The 24,362-nt window shown below is 35.4% G+C and overlaps 1 protein-coding gene across 2 annotated transcripts; it reads left to right on the forward strand.

The window, feature by feature from the left end:
• Positions 1-1,666: 1,666 nt before the first annotated feature.
• On the forward strand, positions 1,667-22,232 carry MRL1 (Pentatricopeptide repeat (PPR) superfamily protein). Of its 2 annotated transcripts, none has more exons than XR_014329160.1 (19): positions 1,667-2,066; positions 4,790-5,561; positions 5,712-5,961; positions 6,176-6,239; positions 6,338-6,482; positions 9,688-9,803; positions 11,081-11,209; positions 11,391-11,564; positions 11,690-11,854; positions 12,460-12,600; positions 13,494-13,593; positions 14,608-14,716; positions 14,826-14,917; positions 17,935-18,025; positions 18,988-19,219; positions 19,299-19,391; positions 19,736-19,892; positions 20,553-20,646; positions 21,616-22,232. XR_014329160.1 is itself a non-coding variant. In XM_082868279.1 (19 exons), exons 1-19 carry the CDS (start codon positions 1,743-1,745, stop codon positions 21,848-21,850), a joined length of 3,375 nt encoding a protein of 1,124 aa, XP_082724405.1. In that variant the 5' UTR covers positions 1,669-1,742; the 3' UTR covers positions 21,851-22,232. The 2 variants fall into 2 exon arrangements, 1 of the variants encoding a protein (XP_082724405.1); XM_082868279.1 differs by having other exon boundaries at positions 1,669-2,066; positions 19,844-19,892.
• Positions 22,233-24,362: the final 2,130 nt, after the last annotated feature.

A 24,362-nucleotide genomic window follows, 5' to 3' on the forward strand; every position in this document is an offset into this window, starting at 1 on the left:
TATTACTAAAAACCTTATTTTTGACTTTTCAAGACGACTATCTTCACGACGATAGAAATTAGTCCTTAAATGTCTTTTACAACAAAATTTTCACATTTAGAGATCAAAAAAATTATTCTTTAAAACTCTTATATATTGTAGTGTCAGATGGTGAAAATATCATGAAATTAACTAATAATTAAATAAATTAAAAATACAAGAAATGATTTGTTAGAAAATTCTTAGAATATGTTTAGTTTGATTTTTAGAATTTTTTTAAATTTTTTTTTAAAAAATTAAAAATTAATTTGGTTAAGAACTAAAAAATAAAAAATAAATATTATTTTTATATAATTTTATCTTTTGAGTGGTTAGAAATAATTTTTACAAATTAAATATATTTTTTCATATTTATTTTTATTAAATTAGTTTTTATTTTATTTTTTAAAATTCTGAATTTTTTTTTAAACAACAAATCAAATATGGTTCTGAAAACTTTTTTTTTTTTTTTTTCCATCTAACGTAATCTTTTTTTTATAAATTTTGTTGATTTATCAAAGGGATTTCAGTAGGGCCAATATCATCAATCAATTTATATTTTGGTGATGTTAGTTAACCATTGTTAACGTTTAGTTAACGATAGAGGTTAAATTATTATACGAATATAAACTTTGAGGAGCGAGATGCAATTTTTGAAACCTCAAGAAGAATCTGTAATTTAGTTAAATCTCAAGAGAGGTGTAGGTAATTTGCCCTCTTTTAAAAATAAAAAATATTTATTACTCAAATAATTTTTTTTTTCATTAATTATAAAAAATATTTTCTATTAACTTCGATTTTTTATTATAGTAAACACTAAAAAATATAAAAAAAAATTCTGTCCAAACAAATCTAAGATAACGAAAGTTTACATTTTCATGTTACATCCGTTCCCCAAATCATCGTATTCTGAAATTCTTTGCATGGCCCAAATTGTGTTATTTAATAGGATAAATTATAAATATATTCTTTGAATTTATTTAAAATATTAATTATTTTTTATAATTTTAAAAATTTTAAATTTATTGTTTAATAAATTTAACTAAATAAATAAAATTTCTAACTATTTTTTATACAATAATAAAATTATCTATTTTTTTTAAATTTAACTAAATAAATAAAATTTCTAACTATTTTTTATACAATAATAAAATTATCTAAATTTTTAATTAAAAATATCATTAAAAACTGTTAATTAATTTAATAATTTATTAATAAAAGTAACAATTTGTCATGCCATTATAAACTTGAATGGACGAAAGTTATTTTAAAAAACAGCAATTTTACATATCTCTAATTTATTATTCTTAAATGACATGTCATATTAAGATTACATCCCACATAATAGAATTTGTGACAAATCAAAATTTAATACTTATCAGATACAACATTAGTGGTGATTTTTAAAAGTGATAAATTGTCTCAAGTATTTTTCTTTACCAAATCACATGAGATAATTTGTATTTTAAATAAATCTCAGTATACATTTATAATTAACTCTATTTGATAATATATTTTTATTTTTTATTTTTATTTTAATATATATATATATTGTAAAAAAATGTCCACATTTTATAACAAACAGCATTGATGCCACGTGGGCAACAAACGGATTGGCGAAACCACCACATTGCTTCTTCAGTCACTCCACTTCATAACCACCTCTACCTTGTATCTTCTCTATCCTCTCAACTCAACGACAAACCCCCTCTTCACTCTCTTCTATGGACCCAAGTCTCTCTGCAAAATCGCACAGTCTATCCCTAATCTCTTTCCCTACACTTTCTTCATCCTATTGCTCTTCTTCTTCTTTGCTATGTCCTTCTCGATTTCGATCCCTTCCCAGACAATTTCTGGGACTGAGGCCACCAGGCCTTCCCTCCCGAAGGAAATGCAAGAAACTAGGGCTCCACATTCGATCCCCTCGCTTTCTCTTCAGAGCTTCTCTGGATTCGCATTCCACTCTTATAGTTGTTGCTCTGGTCACCGTTTCAGCCCTCGCTGTCGTCTTTGTAAATTACTCCAAGAGAAAGAAGAAACAGACTCGGGTAATTCAATATACACTCGTTTCTGTATCCGTATTTTGCAATTCATTGGAACTGACATTACTGCTGTTTCACTTTTCAATTGTAGATTATTTTTTATTTTCAATGTTGGTTGTGAACTGGGATTGGTGAACTTTTATGTTATGTTTGGAATTTTGCATTTGTTAGGGAAAAAATTGAAATTACTAATTTTCACGGGGAACCCAAAAGACGATTTTTTTTTTTTTTTTTTGGGCACTTTGACCCTTTGAACTTCAAAACACAACCGTTAACCACCTCAACTTATTATCTTGTTACACTTAACACCTTTTGTTAGGATTCTATAGCGGGATTTAAATGGAATCAGGTCATGTGTGAATCACGTGACGCCTATGAAGCACGGGTAGTCTGAAAATGTTGCCATACTCGTACTGGATACTTACCGGGAACTGGTAGTCGTACTGATAGGGCTACATGCATACCGGGTACTCAAAATACTCACTGGTTACTTTTTATACATTCTTTGGCAGTTGAGTACTCCATGAGTACATCGAGAGTACACCAAGCTATGAGACATTGGTGGGGATACATTTAATTTATTAGAGTGTTCTTATTTACTTGAAATTGCAAATCAAAATCTTTTACTTGATGTGCCAGAGATGAAAGATATATTATTCAATAATGTAGTTGATAGAAGTGAAAAATAAAGCTTCGAGTTTTTAAATTTTGCTTAGCTTGCTTTTGGAATGAAACCTTATTTTATAATTTCTCGTATTTAATGGCATTAAAACAGCTTATAGACTTTGTTTTGGTATTGGTATTGTTGAACTATGATTTTTCTTTTGGGTCTGTAATTTCTCATTTTAGTTTTGGTATTGAACTTTGATTTGTAGATTGTATCTCACACTATAAATTATAAAAAATAAAAAATTTATTGACGTGCACCAGCCATACCCGTATCCCATTTTTTTTTTTTAGATTTTGCCGTATTGGAATACTTATATCGTACTCGTACCAGTACTGGTACCCGCACCCGTACTTCATAACATGGCACTTATTGATTTTTTAAGACAATAATACCCGTTATTGATTTTTTTAGGACAATAATACATTTATCTAGTGATCCCATTTGTACTTTATCTCTCCTATCTTACACTCTGTTTGGATGGAGGGTTTTGGTGAGAAAAGAAAAGAAATTGTGAGAATATGAAACCCTTCACTTGTTTAAAGCAATGGTGAGAAATGATGAGAGATGGTGAGAAAAGGACTCTCACCAAACTTGTGTTTTGTTTTTCGCCAAAAGTGGTAAGATTTGGTGAGAAAGGAATTGGGTTTAATGAAAGTATTCTAAAATACCAAAATTAAAAAAAATAGCGTATTAATATGGAACGTTATTTTGGTAAAATGAAATAAAACACTTTCCTTTCTTTTCTCTTATTTACTCTATTTTGTTTGGATAGGTGAGAAATCACATTCTCTTCTCTTTTATTCATCTAAACATAATGGTGAGAAACCATAATCATTTCTTTTCTTTTCTCACCTAAGTGAGAAACCACAATTATTTCTTTTCTCATCTCATCTCACCTCACCTCACCTCACCTCACCTCACCTCACGATCCAAACAGAGTGTTAGTGACAAACTGCAAATAGGATCCCAGATAAGGGCATTATCTAGTGGTCCCATTTGTACTTTATCTCCCTTATCTTAGTGACAAAATTCAAACAGAATCAGGTAAGGGCATTATTATTCTAAAAATTTAATAAATGTATCATGTGCTTTTTTATTTGTCAAAGAAAAAAAGTGTCATGTGCTTTATATATGATTTGATTTTGTATAAATCCCTAACAGTATCCTAACAGAAGGGGTTAATTGTAACAAAATAAAAATAATACTTTGAGGTTGTTAATGGTTGAGTTTTGAAGTTTAGGGGGGCAAAATGAAAATTTACTTTTTTTTTTATTATACAAAATACATGTTCATTTCCCCCCTCATATTTAGCGAACAAAAAAATACATAAATTTGGTTTCTTTCATTTAGTTTCTTATCCTATATTTTTCCTTTCCTTTTCCTCCATAAATCTAGGATCTAAACATAGCGTTAGGGTTTTGTTTGAATTTTTATATTAATACCAGTTATCTTTGGCTCAGTAATGTACCATAACAACTTTGCATTGTATTACACAAATGTGTGCATAAGCGGTATGTGACTGCAAAACTTAGCTATGGGTTGTTGCCTCACTTCTGTTGTCTATATGTCCCATAAATTATAAAATGGCACAGGAGGGGAGAATCATTGGAAGAGTTGGAAATTGAATTTGAAATCTGAATAGTAGGCTTCTACCTTGTATAGTGAATCACACCCAACAAGAAAGAGTCAAGAAAAGATACCAAATTTGAAATATTTTTTGTTGGAACATTACAATAAGTTTAGAATTTTGACATCATCTGAAAGTTAGAAGCCTTACTAGCTTTTACGTGATCAAATAAAAAGTCAAAAAGCTTCTTGAATCAAATATCTGTTGGAGTTTCAAGAATTGATAACAAAATCAAACCGTTGTATACATGAAACCTTTATTGCGCCATTTTGCATTGTCAAAGGCTATATGCTCAGTTAAATTAAACATTTTTTTTTTTTACTACCGGTTTCAAGGATTGATGTGAGTGTAAAACTCAATGGTAATTAGATGGGTTCAGCCTCAGATAAATTAAATTCTAGAAACTGTCTAATACTCCTGTAAATCTTTCAGGTATCAGGTCCGCTATTTCTGGAGATTTCTCAACAAGTCAGAGCTGTCATGAATCAGTTAATTAAGAATAAGAGTTTGGGTTTTCTTGATCCTGAAAGACTGATGTCTACCAACGAAAGCAAACATGCAGTGAAGGAAATGAGGGAAAGCAGACACGAGTATGAGGATGAACTGGTGCAGCCTCAACTTCTGGAAACTGCTTTGATGTCTAAAGAAACTCTCATAACTAACACATTAGAGTCTCCTGGTTCTAATATTATTACTTCTAGTGTTAGTGATTCTATGTCCACAAGAGAATCTGAAGTCACAGGTGTATCTTTTCCACTTCCTGTGCTCTCTGAATCAGGTGTGGCACAGCCACTTCCTTGTATGAGAGAAATTCCTAAATTGCAGTTTGAAAAATGTGCTCAGGAAACTGAGTGTGCGTCTGAGTTGCCTGCACTAATTGTTAAAACCCAGTCGAGTGCGGCTACTGGTCTTGTGAATTATATGCATACAGAGGTGGATGAGCATAAAAGACCAATTGGTGAACTTGGTGAAGTGGGTGAAATCATTAGCTATGGTGGTATCTTCAGAGAATCTGGCCGTGAAGGGCTTTACACATTTTATGAGACAAATCAATCTGCAGTGAAATCTATGACAAACTTGAATGATCGAAAGATGTTGTCTGCTCATGTCGCTCTTCGAGATAACAATAGTTTCTCTTCTCGAATGAGGAAATCTACGGCTACTGGAGTGAAATTGTCAACACATGACTTCATTCATACCGCAGGTTTTGACATATAAACACAGTTATCTGATCATACTTCAATTTTGGTCGTAGTTGAGCATAATCCTTTCTTGCCGTATTCTGAATCCTCTGACTAATATTACTTGGAAAAAGTTTCCAAATTTGTAATGTCTCTTTGTTCCGACTTTACAGAAAATAAGTTTGTCTCTTCAGAGAGCATTGAAGGAAAAAAACCTCTTGCATGTTATAAAGAAAGCTCTCCCCGCAGAAGTACAGACTTAGGAAAAAGCAAGCGCTTCCCTAGAGAGGAGAGAAGAATTCTACCTCAGGATGGCCACAGATATTCTCCCCTGCCCTGTCAACCAAATGGCACGCATGTCAATGACAAACATTATCCTTCTCGGCAAATCAGTGCTTACAATCGTTTGCTGAAAGATGGGAGGTAACTTTCTGTCACATTGACATATAAAACTACATGTGCTTGTCACCTTGATAAAATTACATGGAAGAAATTGATGCTTTTGAACCACAAGTTTTGACTTGAAATGAATAACATTTGAAAGAAGTTCAATGTTGAAAGCATTTCTTTTAGAATTTTTCCTTTTTAATTTCTATATTTTCAGAGCTTATCTTTGAACAATTTGTTGGCTTATCAGGTTACTTGACTGCTTGGAATTGCTTGAAGATATGGAAAGAAAGGGTTTGCTGGATATGGACAAGGCAAGGCTGCCTCCTTTCACCTTTTACTGAATGCTCTGTTGTTGTGATTTTGACATACTATGTCATTGTTGCTAATCTATCAAATAATTTGATTTCAGATTTATCATACGGGATTTTTCAAAAACTGCCAAAGGAAAAGGGCTGTTAAAGAAGCTTTTCGTTTCACTAATATGATCCCAAATCCAACTCTGAGTACTTTTAATATGCTAATGTCTGTCTGTGCAAGTTCTCAAGATTCAGAGGGTATGATTGTTTAATTTCAGTGTATTAGGCCTTATATGGATAGCTTATAAAATTCTATATGAGACATTGGTATACTTCAAATTTTCTATTGCTTTTTGTTAGAATTTACCATAAACCTACCACCACTACCACCTCACCTACTCCACTAAACCTAACCCACTACACCACTACCACCTCCACTTCACCTACTCTCCACCACTCACTCCTCACCTACTCCAGAATCATCTCCTATATAATAGGCATTTTTGTACAAAATATATACACAACAATCAATAACAATCAATATTACATAAATTTCAACTTGGTATCAGAGCAAGGTTAAGCACTTACTATTTTTCGCTTCACCGGCGGGCGGCAACCTCGCCTTGGTCGCCCGCCGGACCTCAATCTATTTCGCCGGACCTCTACACATACCGCTGCCACATTTACCAGTGAGTAGCCCGCAGCTTTCTTTCCCTCTCCTCATGGACCGCCTCTCTCTCTCTCTCTCTCTAAAACTTGTTCACACCGAGAGGAAAGAAGAACCAGGCGAGGGTTTCTCTCTGCTGAATCAAGGGCTTGTTCCTCTAAATTTAGAGGTTGTTATTGCATTGTCCGAACACGCCATGGCAGAGAATCTCCAGCCGGAGCCGCCGCCAGATCTCGCCGCTCCGGACGGTCGCCGGAGTGAGTTGACTTGGACCAACTTGGAGTCTTCCTCTGTAACCGTCGATCATTCCAAGGATTTCATTCACCGGAATACAAATGTGGCACCGTGCACGGCATGGACGGATGAGAAGCACAATTCATATCTTGATGCTTTGGAAGCATCATTCATTAAGCAGTTACACCAATCCCTGGGCTTGCCATTCTGGCGTTCAGAACAGATCACAATTGATTCTAATCCATCCCAACAACTGCCTGTCAATGCTGGTTATTCTTCTGACCAGTTCACATGTCTACGTGATGGCCCTTGGAAGAAGATCAAATTTGAGAGGAACCAGCCTTTACTACATGGCAGACCTATGCACATGGGCATTTTATCTCTCTCTCTCTCTCCAACCACTTTCTTTTATTTTAATATATGCTTATTATACTATATTAACTACAGCACCCACAGACTCCACCCACCAAAGCCATCATGCTGTTCAATGCGCCATATTATTCTTCTTATTATTATTATTATTTTTTTTTATTAAAAAAAAAAAAAACAAAAAACACACCGACGGGAATTGCCTCTTCCCCATTACTACATTTTTCTTATTATTATTCTTTCCAAAAAAAAAAAAAAAAAAAAAAAAAACAAACAATTTACAAATTTGCCCAACACTCATATTTTTTTCATATCAGGGGCTCACCCTGATCACCATTTTACATCCAAAAAAAAAAAAAAAAAAAAAAAAAAAAAAACAACAAACAACAACCACAACAAACAAAACAATTTGTTTTCTTTTCTGCAGCCGGCCACCAACCGACCTCACTTCTTCGCCTATTCCGCCGGCCTTTTCTTCTTGCCTCCGTCCTGGGCGGCCCTTGCCGGTGTTGCCTCCGTGTTTCCCACTCTACTGGGCATGATCACTCCCCCATACTCCTCCACTGCAGCATATGGAGGACCTCCAAATCGGAACATCACGGTGGCCTTCCGCTTCAGCTCCTTGTTTTCTGCCCTTAGCACGCTTATCTCTGCTCGCGCATCCTTATACATGCGTTGGAGCAGAGCCAGCTGGGAGTTTAAATGCTGCACCTCATTTGTCCTACTCTGCAGCCGGTTCGACAAGTTTGTGACCGCCGTCATGCTTTCCACACATGCCTTCAGAGTATACTGATTGGCCTCCACATCCGACTGCACTGCCATTCTTTGCTCCACCGACCGCATCGGAAAGTTCAACGGAGCAAACTCCGGGGCGCTTGGTTGAGTTTCCAGTGCCACCGCACCAGTTCTCTCTCTCGTTGACTCGTTGAGGTCGGGAAAGAGGGTGAGCAGTCCACGGGAAGACGATGAAGCCATTTTCTGGGCAACAGAGTGTTACAGAATATCTCTCGCAACAGAGTGTTACAGACTCTCTCTCTCAGCACAACGAAGTTTTTTTTTCAGAGATTTTTCGCAGCTTTTCTCTGCCTCAGTCTCAGCCTCCGTCTTATAGCCGAGGCAGCCACGCGCATCGCGCGCCTCTTGCCACCAGCCGACAAACGGGCACGCAAGCCAAGACGCCCACGTGCCTCGCTATCATGTTCGGCACACCTTTTGATGAATTGGGCACGCCTTTTGATGGCACGCCTTTTGATGGCACGCCTTTTGACAACATTGGGCACACCTTTTGATGGTGCAACCTTTTACAACGGTCCGACATGACCCTATAAACTGTCCCGACATTTGATTCCGGTTAGCTTTTTCAAGGGTCCGACAAGACTCTGTAAACTGTCCCGACATTGATTCCGGTTAGCTCCTTTAAGGGTCCGACAAGACTCTGTAAACTGTCCCGACATTGATTCCGGTTAGCTCCTTTATGGGTCCGACAAGACTCTGTAAACTGTCCCGACATTAATTCCGGTTAGCTCCTTCATGGGTCCGACAAGACTCTGTAAACTGTCCCGACATTGATTCCGGTTAGTTTCTACAAGGGTCCAGCAAGACTCCGTAAACTGTCACAACAACTGTCACAACATTGTCTGCTACAACGGTCCGACATGACCCCATAAACTGTCTTCTACAACGGTCCGACATGACCCCATAAACTGTCTTCTACATCGGTCTGACACCACCATACAGTGTCCTCTACAACGTTATGACACCCCCATACAGTGTCCTCTACAAAGTTATGACACCCCCATACAGTGTCCTCTACAACGTTATGACACCACCTTTCAGTGTCTTCACCAATGGTCTGACACGACCATACAGTGTCTCCTATCCTTTTTTATTTTTATGTATTTTTCTTGTTTTGTTCCTCTCTTCAAACTCAAGTTGGTTAGTTTCTATCCTCCTTGAGTTTGCGGGGGGCTGTTAGAATTTACCATAAACCTACCACCACTACCACCTCACCTACTCCACTAAACCTAACCCACTACACCACTACCACCTCCACTTCACCTACTCTCCACCACTCACTCCTCACCTACTCCAGAATCATCTCCTATATAATAGGCATTTTTGTACAAAATATATACACAACAATCAATAACAATCAATATTACATAAATTTCAACTCTTTTATTGCACATTCAGGAGCTTTTGAGGTTATGCGACTTGTTCAGGAGGCTGGTCTGATAGCTGATTGTAAACTTTACACAACTCTGATATCAACTTGTGCAAAAAGTGGAAAAGTTGATGCCATGTTCAAAGTATGGCCATATCCATTCTACTATCTATAAATTCTTTGGACTTTTCAATGAGGTTTGCTGACTAGTTTCTGCGTTCTTTTTTGTCACGTTATGCAATTTTTGTTAGCACACCCATGTTGTTATATTGTTTTGTTATTGGAGGGTTCTGTTCTAAATGCAGTACATCAAGGGTGAAAATTCTGCTTTGTACAGATTAAAAAGTCCACCTTTTATTGCTTGGAAGAATCAGAATTGAATATCAAAAGACAATCCAACAATCAATGAATCATACTCTCAAAATGCTTAGGTTTTTGTGATAAATTTTAAGTACATCAGGTGATTAGCTACAGATTTAGTGTAGATTATTCCAAAATGGGTATAATTTTTCTGGTCTGAGATCAGCATGAAAGGTTAATCTGAAATGTAATTTGGGTTGTCCTGACTACTACTGCTTTTTACTGCCCTTTAGATCGAGCCAAGCCTGGTTTTGAATTGGGTGGGCCGAGGGCCAGTTTTAGGAAATTTTCGTATCGCACTACCTTTTTATTATAATAATTTTTTACCTCGTGTTATCAAGGATCTACCACTAGGTTTTCAAGAGTGCCCTTAAAGCAGATCATAAATTAAAATAAAGAAATAAATAAAGAGAGTGAGAGAGTTGCATTTGATATTATTTGTTTAAATGTAATGTGAACTGGTGGCTTCACTTGGGACTATCATTTTTATTGTTCCTTTTTATATAAGATTTAGTAACTTTCTTTAATATCCTTCAATAGAAAGAACTCAAGAAAGAAGAAGAAAAAAAAAAAAAAAAACTCGTTTGGTTCATGTAGACGCAAGAAATTTTACTAACATATTTTCCATTTGTGAAAGCAAGCGAAAATAATTTTATTTTATTTCCATGCTCATAAAACAGATGAATCAGTAATGCCATATGTGTTGAACCATTCAACATATCTTCTCATACCACAACGCCTCCGATAATTGAGCAGGTGTACCAATAAGTAGGGGGAAAAAACTTATTTCTACTTTGATTGCACGTGCAGTGATGGCTATGTTCTACTTAACGAGTCTAAAGTGCCTAATTGGGATGAGTTTCTTCTTTTTTAATGTCTGAATGTTAATTAAATGTTGAAACATAAGTTGTTTTTGTTTTCTGCAAAAATAAAAAAATAAAAAATAATGGCCTGACGGTGGTGACATCTTTTACTTCCTGGATATTGCCTAAAACTAAAATATCTTGACATATGTCGTTTTGGCATGTCATGTTCTTGAAACTTCTGAACTTATCACCCCAGGTTTTTCATGAAATGGTCAATGCTGAAGTGGAACCAAATGTTCATACTTACGGGGCTCTTATAGATGGTTGTGCCAAAGCTGGGCAAGTCGCCAAGGCATTTGGTGCTTATGGCATAATGAGGTCTAAGGTACGATTTTAGCAACTGACTTTGTATTCTTTTTTCAGTATTATACTCATGTATTCCAACCTTCTAAATCTTGCTTTTACTTGCCAATTTTGGTTGGAAACATGATTGTGGGTTGCATCATTTAATTTTGCATTGGAATCTTAAATAAGTCTTCACTGTGATCACATCTTGTGTGCAGTAGAATGTGAAGCCAGACCGAGTTGTTTTCAATGCACTCATCACAGCATGCGGTCAATCAGGTGCAGTTGATCGTGCATTTGATGTCTTAGCTGAAATGACAGCAGAGATACAGCCTATAGACCCTGATCACATCACGATTGGTGCTTTGATAAAGGCATGTGCAAATGCTGGCCAGGTGAGATTTGTCTACTTTTCCCTCGGAGACATCTATCTTCTTTTTTGCTATTATATGATCACTTCAAGTCTTATATCTTGTTCGTACCATATTTCAATCAACAACTTATGAAGGATTGCTTATAGGTTGATCGGGCACGGGAAGTATACAATATGATTCATCAATACAAGATCAAGGGCACTCCAGAGGTCTACACCATTGCTGTGAATAGTTGCAGCCAGACTGGTGATTGGGAGTTTGCCTGTAGTGTGTACAGTGACATGACAAGAAAAGGAGTCATCCCTGATGAGGTACTTCTTTCAACACTACTCGTCTGTTAGAAGTTTTTGATCTCTTGACGTTGAGATGAGTTAGCGTTCACAGAGAAATGGAGACTTAGGTTTCATTATGTATAAGCTGTCTTTTGATGGTTTGATTTACATGAGAAAGGTGAATAGATGGTCAAATAAACAAACTAATTGAGTGGCAGGTAAGAGATTTTGTGATTTGACCATGAAATAGGTATCGAGTTTTCCATTAGTAGATAATATCAAATTGTGGCTTAGAGCATATAATTTAAACTTATCTTGATGACCTAATTTGCCTATTAAATTATCAAAATTTGAGAGATCACTTAATAATGCAGCATATGGTCAACATATGACCAACAAATTGATCATTGACATAACCAATGCTTTAGGTAATCATGCTAAATAATTGGTTGCAAAATAGAAGAAAGAAAGGGATCATAATGTATCATCAAATGGCCCAAACATGACAGTCAAATTAGGCTGGTTTGTCTTTTTGCTCTCTCTCTCTCTCTCTCTCTCTCTCTAGCATACTATGGTTGATATTAATGCCAATATATGTTTGTAAATTGAGATTGATTACTCAAAATTTTTAATCTTTCATACAGATGTATCTCAGTGCATTAATAGATGTTGCGGGGCATGCTGGGAAGGTGGATGCTGCCTTTGAAATCCTACGAGAAGCCAGGAAGCAAGGGATACATATTGGAACCATATCATATAGCTCATTGATGGGAGCCTGTAGCAACGTATGTTCGATTAACTAATTTATAAATTTGTTATCATATATTTATTGGAAGATTGAATTTTTGTCCACCGTGTAAAAAATCTTGGCAGTGGAATGAAGCTTTTTGTACATGTTGTATTGACATATATAGTAGCAAAAAAATAAGAGGGACTTACGTGTAGGTCTTAATAGGTGGACTTATTGTCCAATAGGTCCTATGATAATTAATAGTGTTTTTCATCAAACACTATTAAAAAACGTTTCTAATTGTTAATTTTCAGCGGTAGTTTGAAAATTGTCACAAAAAATGTTACTAATTATAAGTTTTGGCAACAGTCTATAAAAATGGTCACAAAAAAAGATCACTAATTTTCAACTTTCAGCGACAATTTGAAAAATTTGTCACACAAAAACGTTACTAATTGTAAGTTTTAGTGACACAATTTGTAAAACTGTAACAAAAAAAAGTAACTAATTGTCAATTTTTAGCGGCATATGCAAAAAATCGTCACAAAAAATTATTTTTAGCAACAATTTTATTAGCACTTATTTTCACTAGGATTTAATGGGAATTGAGTCCTACTATTAGGATCTATTCGTAGTTTACCCAAAAAATTAGCTAAGAAATCAAGTAGGACATAAGCTAAAGGTTTATGATAATCTTTATCTGAAGTCAGATTCTAAGGTTTGGGCCCAGACTTTTTTCAATGTCAAGGTATTGACCCTTGGCATGTTTCCAAGTTAGATCCTCACAAGATGGCTGAGACATTTTGTCTAGCCTGTGACTTGCGTGCATGGTACATATTTAGGTACATTTATTCTCAAAGACTGCTTGTGCAAGCACTTCACCTTCTTTAATTTCTTATGTTGTAGAACTTGCTATGAGAATGATGGAATTATGCAATCCATTTTCAGGCGAAAAACTGGCAGAAGGCGCTGGAACTATATGAGGATATTAAGTCCATTAAACTGAAACCAACAGTTTCAACAATGAATGCCTTGATTACTGCCCTGTGTAAGTGTAATAGCTTTTGTTTAGCTTTCTTCATATAGCCTAATAAATTGGCATGAACTGGTATGAGTTTTGCTTGTAAGAATATATAGCGCATGACATGTAGTATGAAAACTATGAGAAGGGGAACGCAGAATAATTTCCCTCATTTAAGGAAGTTTGGTGTCTGTTTTTTATTTGGTTTATGAGATGTAAAGATGAACCATACAGGGTACTAAATTTAACATGAGGAGCACTTAGAAAACTGATTTGAACCGCTGATAATGCAATAGCAGCTATTAATGAGTACAGGTGGTCAAAGAAGAGGAGACAAAATAGTGTTCCTTGTGATTCATTTGAGTTGTAATTTGCATGATTTGGATTGGAAAAAGGTAGAAGTGGAGGTAACATAAGACAAAAAGGAATATTTGCATGATTTGTATTGAACTTGTTACTAGGGTGAGTGGAAGTAATGTGAATTAAGGTAGTTATGGATTAAGCAAAGACATGATGTGCATGTTTAATTTAAAGAATGAGCCTAAATAGAGTGCAATTGGCTTACAGGATTCATGCTAGCACTCCCTTTCTTGAGTATGTGTTGTTGGTTCTGGAATCTTGTCCTTAGTTTCATTTTTAATTTCTTACAGAACTATGTGTATTGGATGTAGAAAAATAGCTTTCATAATATTTATTGCTGGTCAATATGGTTAGCATCTAGGTATTTAACAACATGCAAACTTGTCATATTGTTCTATGGAGAGCTCTTGCACCTGCAACAGCTCAAAAACTGCATCATAATATATGAGCTAAAATATATTGTATAAAAATAGTTTGTTAGCTAATTTGACTGTGATGTGCATAGATTTTGAATTAATCTCAAAACACTTGAGAAGGATTTTCTCACAAATAATAGAAGCTGTATTGGGCAATATCATAAAAGTTGATTTTTAACTCTTTTGTCTAATTGAAAGCATTGATCTGTTTGATTGGAATCGCATTATCGGAAATTATTTGAGAAAGCAAATAACTTCACTGCAGGTGACGGGAATCAACTGCAGAAGGCTCAGGAGGTTTTTTCTGAAATGAAGAGGGTTGGCTTGCACCCAAACACCATAACATACTCCATCCTATTAGTGGCAAGTGAAAAGTAATTGCTCTAGTTTTATTATCATCTGCGACTAGTGCAGTTAACATTTGATATTTTTCCGCACGAATCTACAACTCTGCATTTTTTTCCTCTTTTAACTCCTGTGTAGGAAGGATGATGCGGATGTTGGCCTTATGCTCCTTTCTCAAGCCAAAAAGGATGGTGTCGCCCCTAACCTGGTTATGTCCAGGTGTCTGATAGGTAGGGTTAATATATTTGGCCTACCACTTAATTTTTGTCTTTTTTCTCACATGAATGGTAAGTCTTCAGAAATTTCTACAAAAAAGGAGTTGCTTTGAGTGTTTTTGTCTTGGATTTTGAAATTAATCCCCTTTCCGATTTCCCCTCTTTCTACCATACACACACACACACACACACACACACACACATATATATATATATTTTTTCCTTTTCCAAAAACATGTGTAGCATCATGTATTTGGATAAGCATTTTGTGATGCATTATGCTCTCTGCATTTGGGGTGATGACTTCAATTTTTCATAATTACTGTTTATATTTGTTGGATAGTTTGATATATATTGTTGGGCCCATTTTCCAACAACTTAAGCATTTGGGATAATTGGTGACTTAACATGATATCACAGCTTAGGTTGTGAGAGGTCTTGAATTCAAATCTTTTTGTTGGCATTTGACATTCAATTCCCATTTGTTTCTGCTCAACTGTTTGGCTGTATGCTTCTCTTTTTGTTTGGTTCTTTGTTTGTCTCTCCGAGTGGAAGATGCCGATGGGGTTGCACTTGCGGGAGGGTGTTGGATAGCTTGATATATATATACATTGTTAGACCCATTTCCTACCATCTTAAGCTTTTGGGACAAACACTTAGTGAAGAATTTTTTTTGAGGGTTAAGGTTGAGCATCAAATAACAGTGGTTGTTATCTATCGTTTATTGAAAATTATGCGTCACTTTAAGTTGATTGAGTCTACCCTTTTTGCATCATCCTGTGGAGAAATTTTTTTATCATGTTATCAACTCCAGCTATGTTAATACCATAGATAAATCAATGCCTGAATTCTTTTTCGCCCACCAATAATAGTTATTGAACTACTCCGAAATTGCATTCAATTCTATTTAGAATGTGATCTACCTCCTGAAATTCTTTTGGTAATGACACAAGGAAAGTATAAAGCCTGTTGTTTCAGTGATGATATCCAGAGCCATGCATGTGTCGAATTTTCATTTATTTGTTTTCTTGAATGGGTTTGTGTTAAAATCCACCTACTCTCCACCTACTTCACCCACTTAAACCTACTCCACTAAACCTAACCCACTACACCACTACCACCTCCACTTCACCTACTCCTAACTTGGTATCAGAGCGGGTTTAGAACCCAGTATTTTCACTTCACCGGCAGGCGGCAACCTCACCTTGGCCGCCTGCCGGACCTCAAACTAGTCCGCTAAAATTCTCTACACATACCTTCACTTTCCCCAGTTTCTTCGAACAGCTCCTTCACGTTTGAAATCACTTCCTCGTCCAGTTCCACTGTGGCGTTCAAAATCACCACCGTCTTGTCTCTCTCTCTTTTTTGCTGCAGTTAGAAGCATTCTCGCAGATGAGAGTTTTGCATTTTCTCTCTCTACTTTCTCTCTCTAGCTACTAGTCTGCCAAAACGGTTTGTGGGGGAGAATTTGGCTTTAGGGTTTGGTGGTTGCAGTAGCAGAGACCTGCTACTCTGTTTTTTATCTGCAGAATTTGAGTGCTTTGACTTGGATTTAGAGTTGGGTTTGGTTCTAATTTTGCTGGTTGAAATCTGAAATGGAGAGAGACTTCTTGGGTTTGAATTCTAAAGATTCTGTAGTTGTTGTGAAGGAAGAGGCTGCTGAAGGATGTAAAGACTCAGCATTTTCAAAGGGTTCAGGAGTTCAGTGGCCCTTGTCAAACAAGGTTTCGGCCCTTCCTCATTTCATGTCCTTTAAGGTTGCTCAAGATGAAATGAAGCCAAAGGTGATGTCAGACCCACTTGCTGCTTCTGGATTCATGTCTATATCAACAGCACATGCATTGAACCACCTCGGGCCACCCATTCACTATTCTTATTTTAACATATTTTCCATTATAACATATTTTAACATCTTTTCCACCCAGCACCATCATCACATTTTCCACTTTTTTGTTTTTAAATATATATATATATATATATTTTTTCTTTTTCTTCTTTCCACATAAAAAAAATGTTGTCTGTCATCTCCATCATTTGCCTTCATTTATTCCACCCACCAAGCGCAAATAAAATAAAATAAAAATAAACCAACATAAAAAAAAAAAAAAAAAAAAAAAAAAAAAAAATTACAAATTTGCACACCAACCCATATTTTATTCATCTCCGGGATCACCCCCGATCACAATTTTACACATATAAAAAAAAAAAAACAAAACAAAACAAAAAAAAACAAAAAAACAAAAAAAAACAAAAAAAAAAAACAAACAAACACACACAAAAACAACGGCTTTGTTTTCTTTTCTGCAGACGGCCACACACCGACATCCCTTCTCTACTCTGCCGCCGGTCTCTTCTTCTTGCCTCCGTCCTGGGTGGTCCTTGCCGGTGTTGCCTCCGTGCTTCCTAGACCACCAAGCAAGTTGCCTCCTCCCTGCTCCTCCACTACAGCATACGGTGGACCTCCAAATCGGAACATCACGGTGGCCTTCCGCTTCAGCTCCTTATTTTCCGCCTTTAGCACACTTAACTCTGCTCGCGCATCCTTATACATGCGTTGGAGCAGAGCCAGTTGGGCGTTTAACTGCTGCACCTCACCTACTCCACTAAACCTTATCCTTTTTTATTTTTATGTATTTTACAGTTTATGGGGTTAGGTTTAGTGGAGTAGGTTTAAGTGGGTGAAGTAGGTGGAGAGTAGGTGGATTTTAACAGTTTGCATGACTGAAGGAAGGGAAAATTGTGTCATGCAACCCTGCCCTTTCTAAGGACATTAGAAATGCAACATACAAGTTCCATACGATTCTGGAATTTCATGTTTGTCTCATTTAAGGTTGACAAAAATAGCTTCCTTTTCATGGCTTGATCCCATACTTTTGTTTCTTCCAGCTCCATGGGAAGTGTTCATGGCCTTGTTTCTTTCCCATGTAAAGCCCATCAATGTTTTGAATGCAATCAATCTTTGTGTTTATGCCGGTTATGCGTTCTTTTCAGGAATCTGGTTTAGTTATGCATTTAATATACTATGCTTGCAGCCATGTGCTTTCGGAGGTTTGAGAAGGCTTGTATGCATGGTGAGCCTGTCTTGTCTTTCAACTCAGGACGGCCACAAATTGATAGTAAATGGTAGGTGCTTCTTGTAACTATGGTAAGTTTCCATTAGTTTTTGTATTGGAGAAATTTAGGTAGTGTTTGGTAGAATTTTCTAAATATGATTTGAGAATAGAGTTGTATTTTGAGTTTGTGACTGTTGGAATTATGATTTGAGTGTGGAAAATTTGTTTGGTTATGAGTTTTGAAAAGAGTTTTGAATTGAGTTTGAAATGAATGATGTGACATATGATATTTAATTCAAAAACTTACAGCTCATCACCAAACACACAACCCAAAATCCTATTCAAAGCTCATAAAAAATTTTAAAAAAAAATTGGAAATATTTTTTTATTTAAAATATAAAAATAACAGGTGCAAAAAAAAAAAAAAAAAAAAAAACGAACACTGTTTCGGTCAACCGGCTAGACATCCGGGAGGACAACCGGGTGAGCCAAATTTTCCCGCCTAGAAAGTAGTTTGCAAAAGTGAGTGTGGAATTATAATTTAAAAACTCAAAACAAACACCACAGTCAAATCAGTGGATGGAAATGTGTTTGGAAAGTTTCTCCAAACACAGCCTTAAAGACTTTTTAAGTAAATCCTTTAGTAGCTTATCTTTTTCTTTTCTTTATTATTAAATTGTTTATCTTTTAATCTGAAATGTGCGTGCACAAGGCATGCTTTAAAGGATCCTGAAACCAATTACATAAATGCTCTTACGTAAAATTTCATTACATCGTGATTTTGTACATAACTCTGGCTAAAAGGACGGGGACAAAAAAAAAAGACGATGATGAATAATACTTTGAATTCCTTGACAGAATCTCTTTAATTGCACTTAGAAATATGAAAGGTCCCAGTGTTGATCAGTTTGTCAAAATAAAATGTCCTATGTTTAACTTCTTGCTTGAAAACCGTATAATTTATCCAATAATTTTCGTATGATGTTCTCATTATTTAGCAAGTCGGTGACAATATCCTTACTTGATCTGCAGGACATCTTTGGCCTTGATGGTCTACAGGGAAGCAATTATAGCTGGTGTTGTACCTACTATGGAAGTATTTTCACAACTCTTGGGTTGCTTGCAACTTCCTTGTGATGCTTCCTTGAGAGACAGACTAATTGAGAATCTGGGAGTAGATACTGATTCACCTAAAAGGTCAAACCTTTGTTCATTGGTTGAAGGATTTGGAGAATATGATCCTCGGGCTTTCTCATTATTGGAGGTTAGGTGACTACTAATCTTAATTATTTATTTTTTGAACTCTTTTTCATAAAATTAGCTAATAGATAACTGGATCTCAGGAAGCTGCTTCTCTTGGAATCGTACCATCTGTATCCTTCAAAGAAAGTCCAATTGTTGTTGATGCAAGGAAATTACCAATTCATACTGCTGAGGTGACCTTTTCATTTTTAGTGTTATTCTTGGAAGTTCTAGTGTTGCTTCATTTATCGTAAAAGTAACAGAATTTCTTGATGTCCACCACACAAGCATTTTGAAGCACCAAGCATTAAAATTTGGGTACTTCACTCTCTTTCAACTAGTCCAAAATTTGGAACCATATTTAAATGACCAACCTTCTCTCAAAATTTTGAGGTTGTATACCCATATACCCATATACACATTTTTAAATATATGCAAGTTTTATACTGACATTTGAAATCTCTAGCAACCAATATTCTTGTTCATTGTTGTTCCTTCTTTAATCACTTCTCTGATATCTGTAACATCATTCATTCAGCTGTGACATTCAGGACTCTCTCTCTCTCTCTCTCTCTCATGCAAAGACGATACATGTTGATGTTGATCATGATGCCACTTTTACTTACTCTTCTCAATAACTGGCCAGGTATACCTATTGACAGTTTTGAAGGGTCTCAAGCATCGGCTTGCTGCTGGTAACTCCATCTACACTAATTTTTCATTCCTAGAGTTAGACATAATCTTGGGCTATGTTCACCTTACATAATCTTATTTCTCTTCTCTCTCTCGTCATCAAAATTTCTTCTGTCTTATTGAGTTAGTTGATACCAAAAATATAAAATAAAAATTCAGAACTAATATAAACAAGTAATTAAAGATTTGGGTAAATTACACTGACACCCCTTGAGGTTTGGTCCAATTATATCCCATCTCCTAATGTTCTGGAAATTACATTCTCACCCCTATGGTTAATAGTCTCATTTCACAAACTCCTCTGCTTATATAAAATGTAACAACTCCTAGTACATTGGAAAAAAAAAAAAAAAAAAAAAAAAAACTGAGGAAGTAAAGCAAAGCAAGAAAAGAGAGAGTACATGAGTTCAATATCTTCACTCCGTCTAAATAATTACAATGACAGGGGGGGTTAGTGTAATTTTCCAAACGTCAAGGGGTGATATGTATTAAACCCAAACCTCAAGGGGTGTAAGTGTAATTTATCCTAAAGATTTTTACTTTTGCGAGTCATATGACCGTTAACTTGCTATTGAAGAAAAATTATGGATGATACCTTGTGTTTTGTATGTATAGTTTGTTGACTTCCCACCGTTGGTTGTTCCTCCTAAAATTTTGTGCAGGTGCAAGGTTGCCTAATACAACCATATTACTGCCTATAGAGAGGACACAAATTCAATCTCCTACGGTAAAGAAAACAATTAACGTTGCAGGAAGGTGAGATGAACTTCTTTGTAATGTACCTTAAATACTCCCTATTGTGAATGTTTTGATTTCGTATTATTTGAACTGAACATATTTCTGGAGATGTTATGCAGTAGATTTCACAAGAATTTATATTTGAATGCTTTAGCTATGATAAGAGCTTGCATAATATTGATTAACAATACAAGTTGGTATAGACAAAGGTAGGGAGGGAAGGGCATAGGAATTTCTCGGGTATTAAAACCCAGAAAGTGCCAATTCATGATATGCAATTTCAAGCATATAACTATAGATTTGCTCAACACTAGGACCTAGGGTGTAACCCATCTGCGGGAAAATCAAATAATGTAGTGAAGTCATTTTCACTGTCCTGAATTGGGGGCAACTCGGACTCATGTCATTCCAAGCTATTCTAATTTCTAACCTAGATAATCAAGGGCATAATTTGCCATTAGAGACAGAAAATAGGAAATGTGTGGACTTGGAGGATGAAATTGTAACAATTCCAATGAAATTTGAAGAATTGTTTCAGAAGGAATTTGAATACATTTGTAACTTGGATTAAAAATAATCATGATTGTCAATTTTGATTAGCTTTTCCAGTAAATTACCCATTGGTGGTTATTAGTGATATAATTAGTGTAAAGGACTGCTTTTCCATGTTCAATATAATTCTCATCAAATTTGTACATGCTATACTATCCACCAAGATGGCTGGTTCGAAGTCTTCAAATATAAATTTATGTACCCAATTTTCATATCGGCATTTACATAGTGACAAATTGGAAGTATCTGTCCTCTCAAACGCCTGCATTCAACTCAACCTAGGTTCATAAATTAGCATTTTCTTTCCATACAACATCCTGTGAATATTTTTTTACTAGTCCTTTCCCCCCCAATTCAACGCTTTTTCTTTTTTCATTTTCTCACCCTTTTTGACTTCCATATTGTTGTGAATGTTTGTTCGGTTTTGGTCAACAGGATAAGCCAGGGAATTGCATCACTATTGAGGAGGCTGGGGCTTCCTTACCATGGGAATGAATCATATGGGAAAATCCGAATCAATGGTGTTGTTGTGAAAAAGTGGTTTCAGCCAAAACTTTCTTTTCCTTTCAATGGGAAACCAGCAGAAATTAATTCATCCCTGTCACGGTTGGGTAAGGGAATCAGCCATCAGCAGCGTAGCATTAGACTTGCCAATCTATCCTTTATGTAGGGAAAGGAGTGTAACATCCCATTAATGCCAATCTGGAAACACATTTTATGAAATAATTGATGCTCTGACTTCATCGTCAATGGCCCAGCGTGCACATTTCTTCCCCAAGCTCTAGTTGCTGTCCTGTTCTTCGCATTCAAATGGAAATTGACTTGAAGCACTCCATAGGGCAGCAATATGAGGTGAGAATGAACAAAATATAAAATAAAAACCTTTGGAACTTATGCTCAGTTCATGTAAAACAGAGAGATGCATGGTTCTTGTAAGGGTGATCGGTAGACAAGCTAATGAAAAATTAGGGTTGATAAATGTGTGACATTGTGTTTGGATCATTATAATGATTAATAATGCTATAAATACATGCTACTATTGGTTGTTGTCATGTTTGTAATGATTAATAATGCTTATTAAATACATGTTCCCATCTTTAACTACCTCTCTGCTACACGATGGGCCTCTTAGGTCTCCATATTAAAGATTTTGTGGGTTTTCTCGATCTCTTGCTTTCCCATCATATGAATAATTTTGAATTTAACATTATGTTTGTTTGGGTGGAAAATATTGATCCTCAATAAATTCTGTATGATTCTGTTTTGATTTATGTGTGCTTATAAGAAGTTGGATAAATCTGTGAATATATAGAAACAGAATACAGAATAAATAAAGCACATGAATTGACACTCGAGAACCTCATACACTTGATTGTGACCTTTCATTCCCTAGTAGTTTGAGGAGTTTTTTGATACAGCAATCAAGGTAAATTATTAACAGATTTTATTTTTGAAACTTATTATCCATTAAATTCTATTAATAAATTTATTAGTCTCTTATTTTTATAAATAAATTACAGTGTCAGGATTTATAGATAAATAAGTCTAATTAATAAGATTGATTGGTAAGTGCTCCAATTGAAAAAGCAAAGATAGAGTGATAGTAGTATAAATAAAAAATTTGATTTATTATTTCTGACATATATATCTATCGTAATTCTAATCACCTGATTCATTGAGCAAATTTTAAGTAAACTATAAGTAAAAATAATAAGTATGTCGCCTAACTTTCTTAAAAATGAAACCCTTTTAAAATCACTATAAAATTGGGGGGGAAAAAAAAAATATTTTGTTTGATTAGTCAAATAAATGAAAATATTTGAAAAGTTGCCCTGTTCTGCCTCTTCTTCATCTGTTTTCAAAAATTTCAGTTCTGATTTTGTGGGCTTTGGCTTTGTTTTTCTAATTCGCTCCCAAAATAGCCACCAAATCACTTGCATCTCAAAAGCCACATGAGATATCCAATCTCCTCCATTAGTTTAGCTCATACATTTCAAAATTCATACTAATCAAGATACTAAAACTATAGAAGGGGATTACTCTGTCTGTCAATGGGTTGTTAATCTTGTTCACACGCTTGGTTGCTACATGAAACTCTGCCCATTATGTGTGTATGATTAGAAATGCGTTGGGATAAAGGAACTGAGCAATTTGAGAACAGTTTAACACTAATGTAGTATTTAACTCTTTTTTTTTTTTTTTTTTTTTTTTAAGTGTTTGGACAAGTAGAGTTTTCACCTTACAATGGTAAATGATAATTTCATTTGTAAATCATTTTGCATCATTTTTTCAAAGAATAAAACCTGAGAATAAATATTATAATGAAATCATCGTTCTATCACACTTGAATTGAACAGGGTATGATGTTTTCATGGGAAAGGGATTTTCTTTCTATCGCAACAAATATAATAAGACAAAAAATTATAAATCATATATATACAAGAGCACAGGATTTATGTTATTCCACCCAAAATTAGGATTACGACTGCGATCACTGTGTGAGAGTATGATGTTTTCATGGGAAGAGTTTTTTTCCTTCGCGACAAAGATACGAAAATTTGTAAATCACGTATACATTAGAACACAAGATTTATATAATTTCTCCCAAAATTAGGATTATACTATAGTCAGAAAAGTTAATAAAACACCGAAATAACTGCTTCACTCAACTACATATTCTACATATACAGAAAATTAAGACAAAAAATTACGAGTGCCAAAAAGATCCCTTTAAAAAAATTGGATCAGAATAGAGTGGGTAGTGTCCAGTCAAAACTAATTTGAAAAAATATTGATTAATTGAGAAGTGAGCTCAAGAAAAGCTTCTTCTTTGCAGGGAATAGTGAGACCCCCCATTGGATGATGAAACCCAAATTTGATAAATGGCAAGTCTTGAAATGAAGGATGGTTCAATACAGACACTGGAACCACAAATCTCTTACTCTGCGACTCTCCTACATATACTACTAAATGGCCTTTTGGACCAACGTCTGATGATAGATTTCTAGTGAGGAGATGAGATTGAAGCTTCAAAATTTGCTTGGCTTGGATTATCATGGACTGTAAATGAATACCCATTTGATTGTTTTCTTGATCTGCGTGTTGAAAATTGAACTCCCTGCTAATGAGGATGCATTTCTCTGTTGTTTCTCTCTGAGAATGGCCTCATAGCTGGTTGCCCT

Source organism: Camellia sinensis, chromosome 5 (genome assembly GCF_055761805.1).
Source record: "Camellia sinensis isolate YWXY chromosome 5, ASM5576180v1, whole genome shotgun sequence".
NCBI classification, from domain to species: Eukaryota; Viridiplantae; Streptophyta; class Magnoliopsida; order Ericales; family Theaceae; genus Camellia; species Camellia sinensis.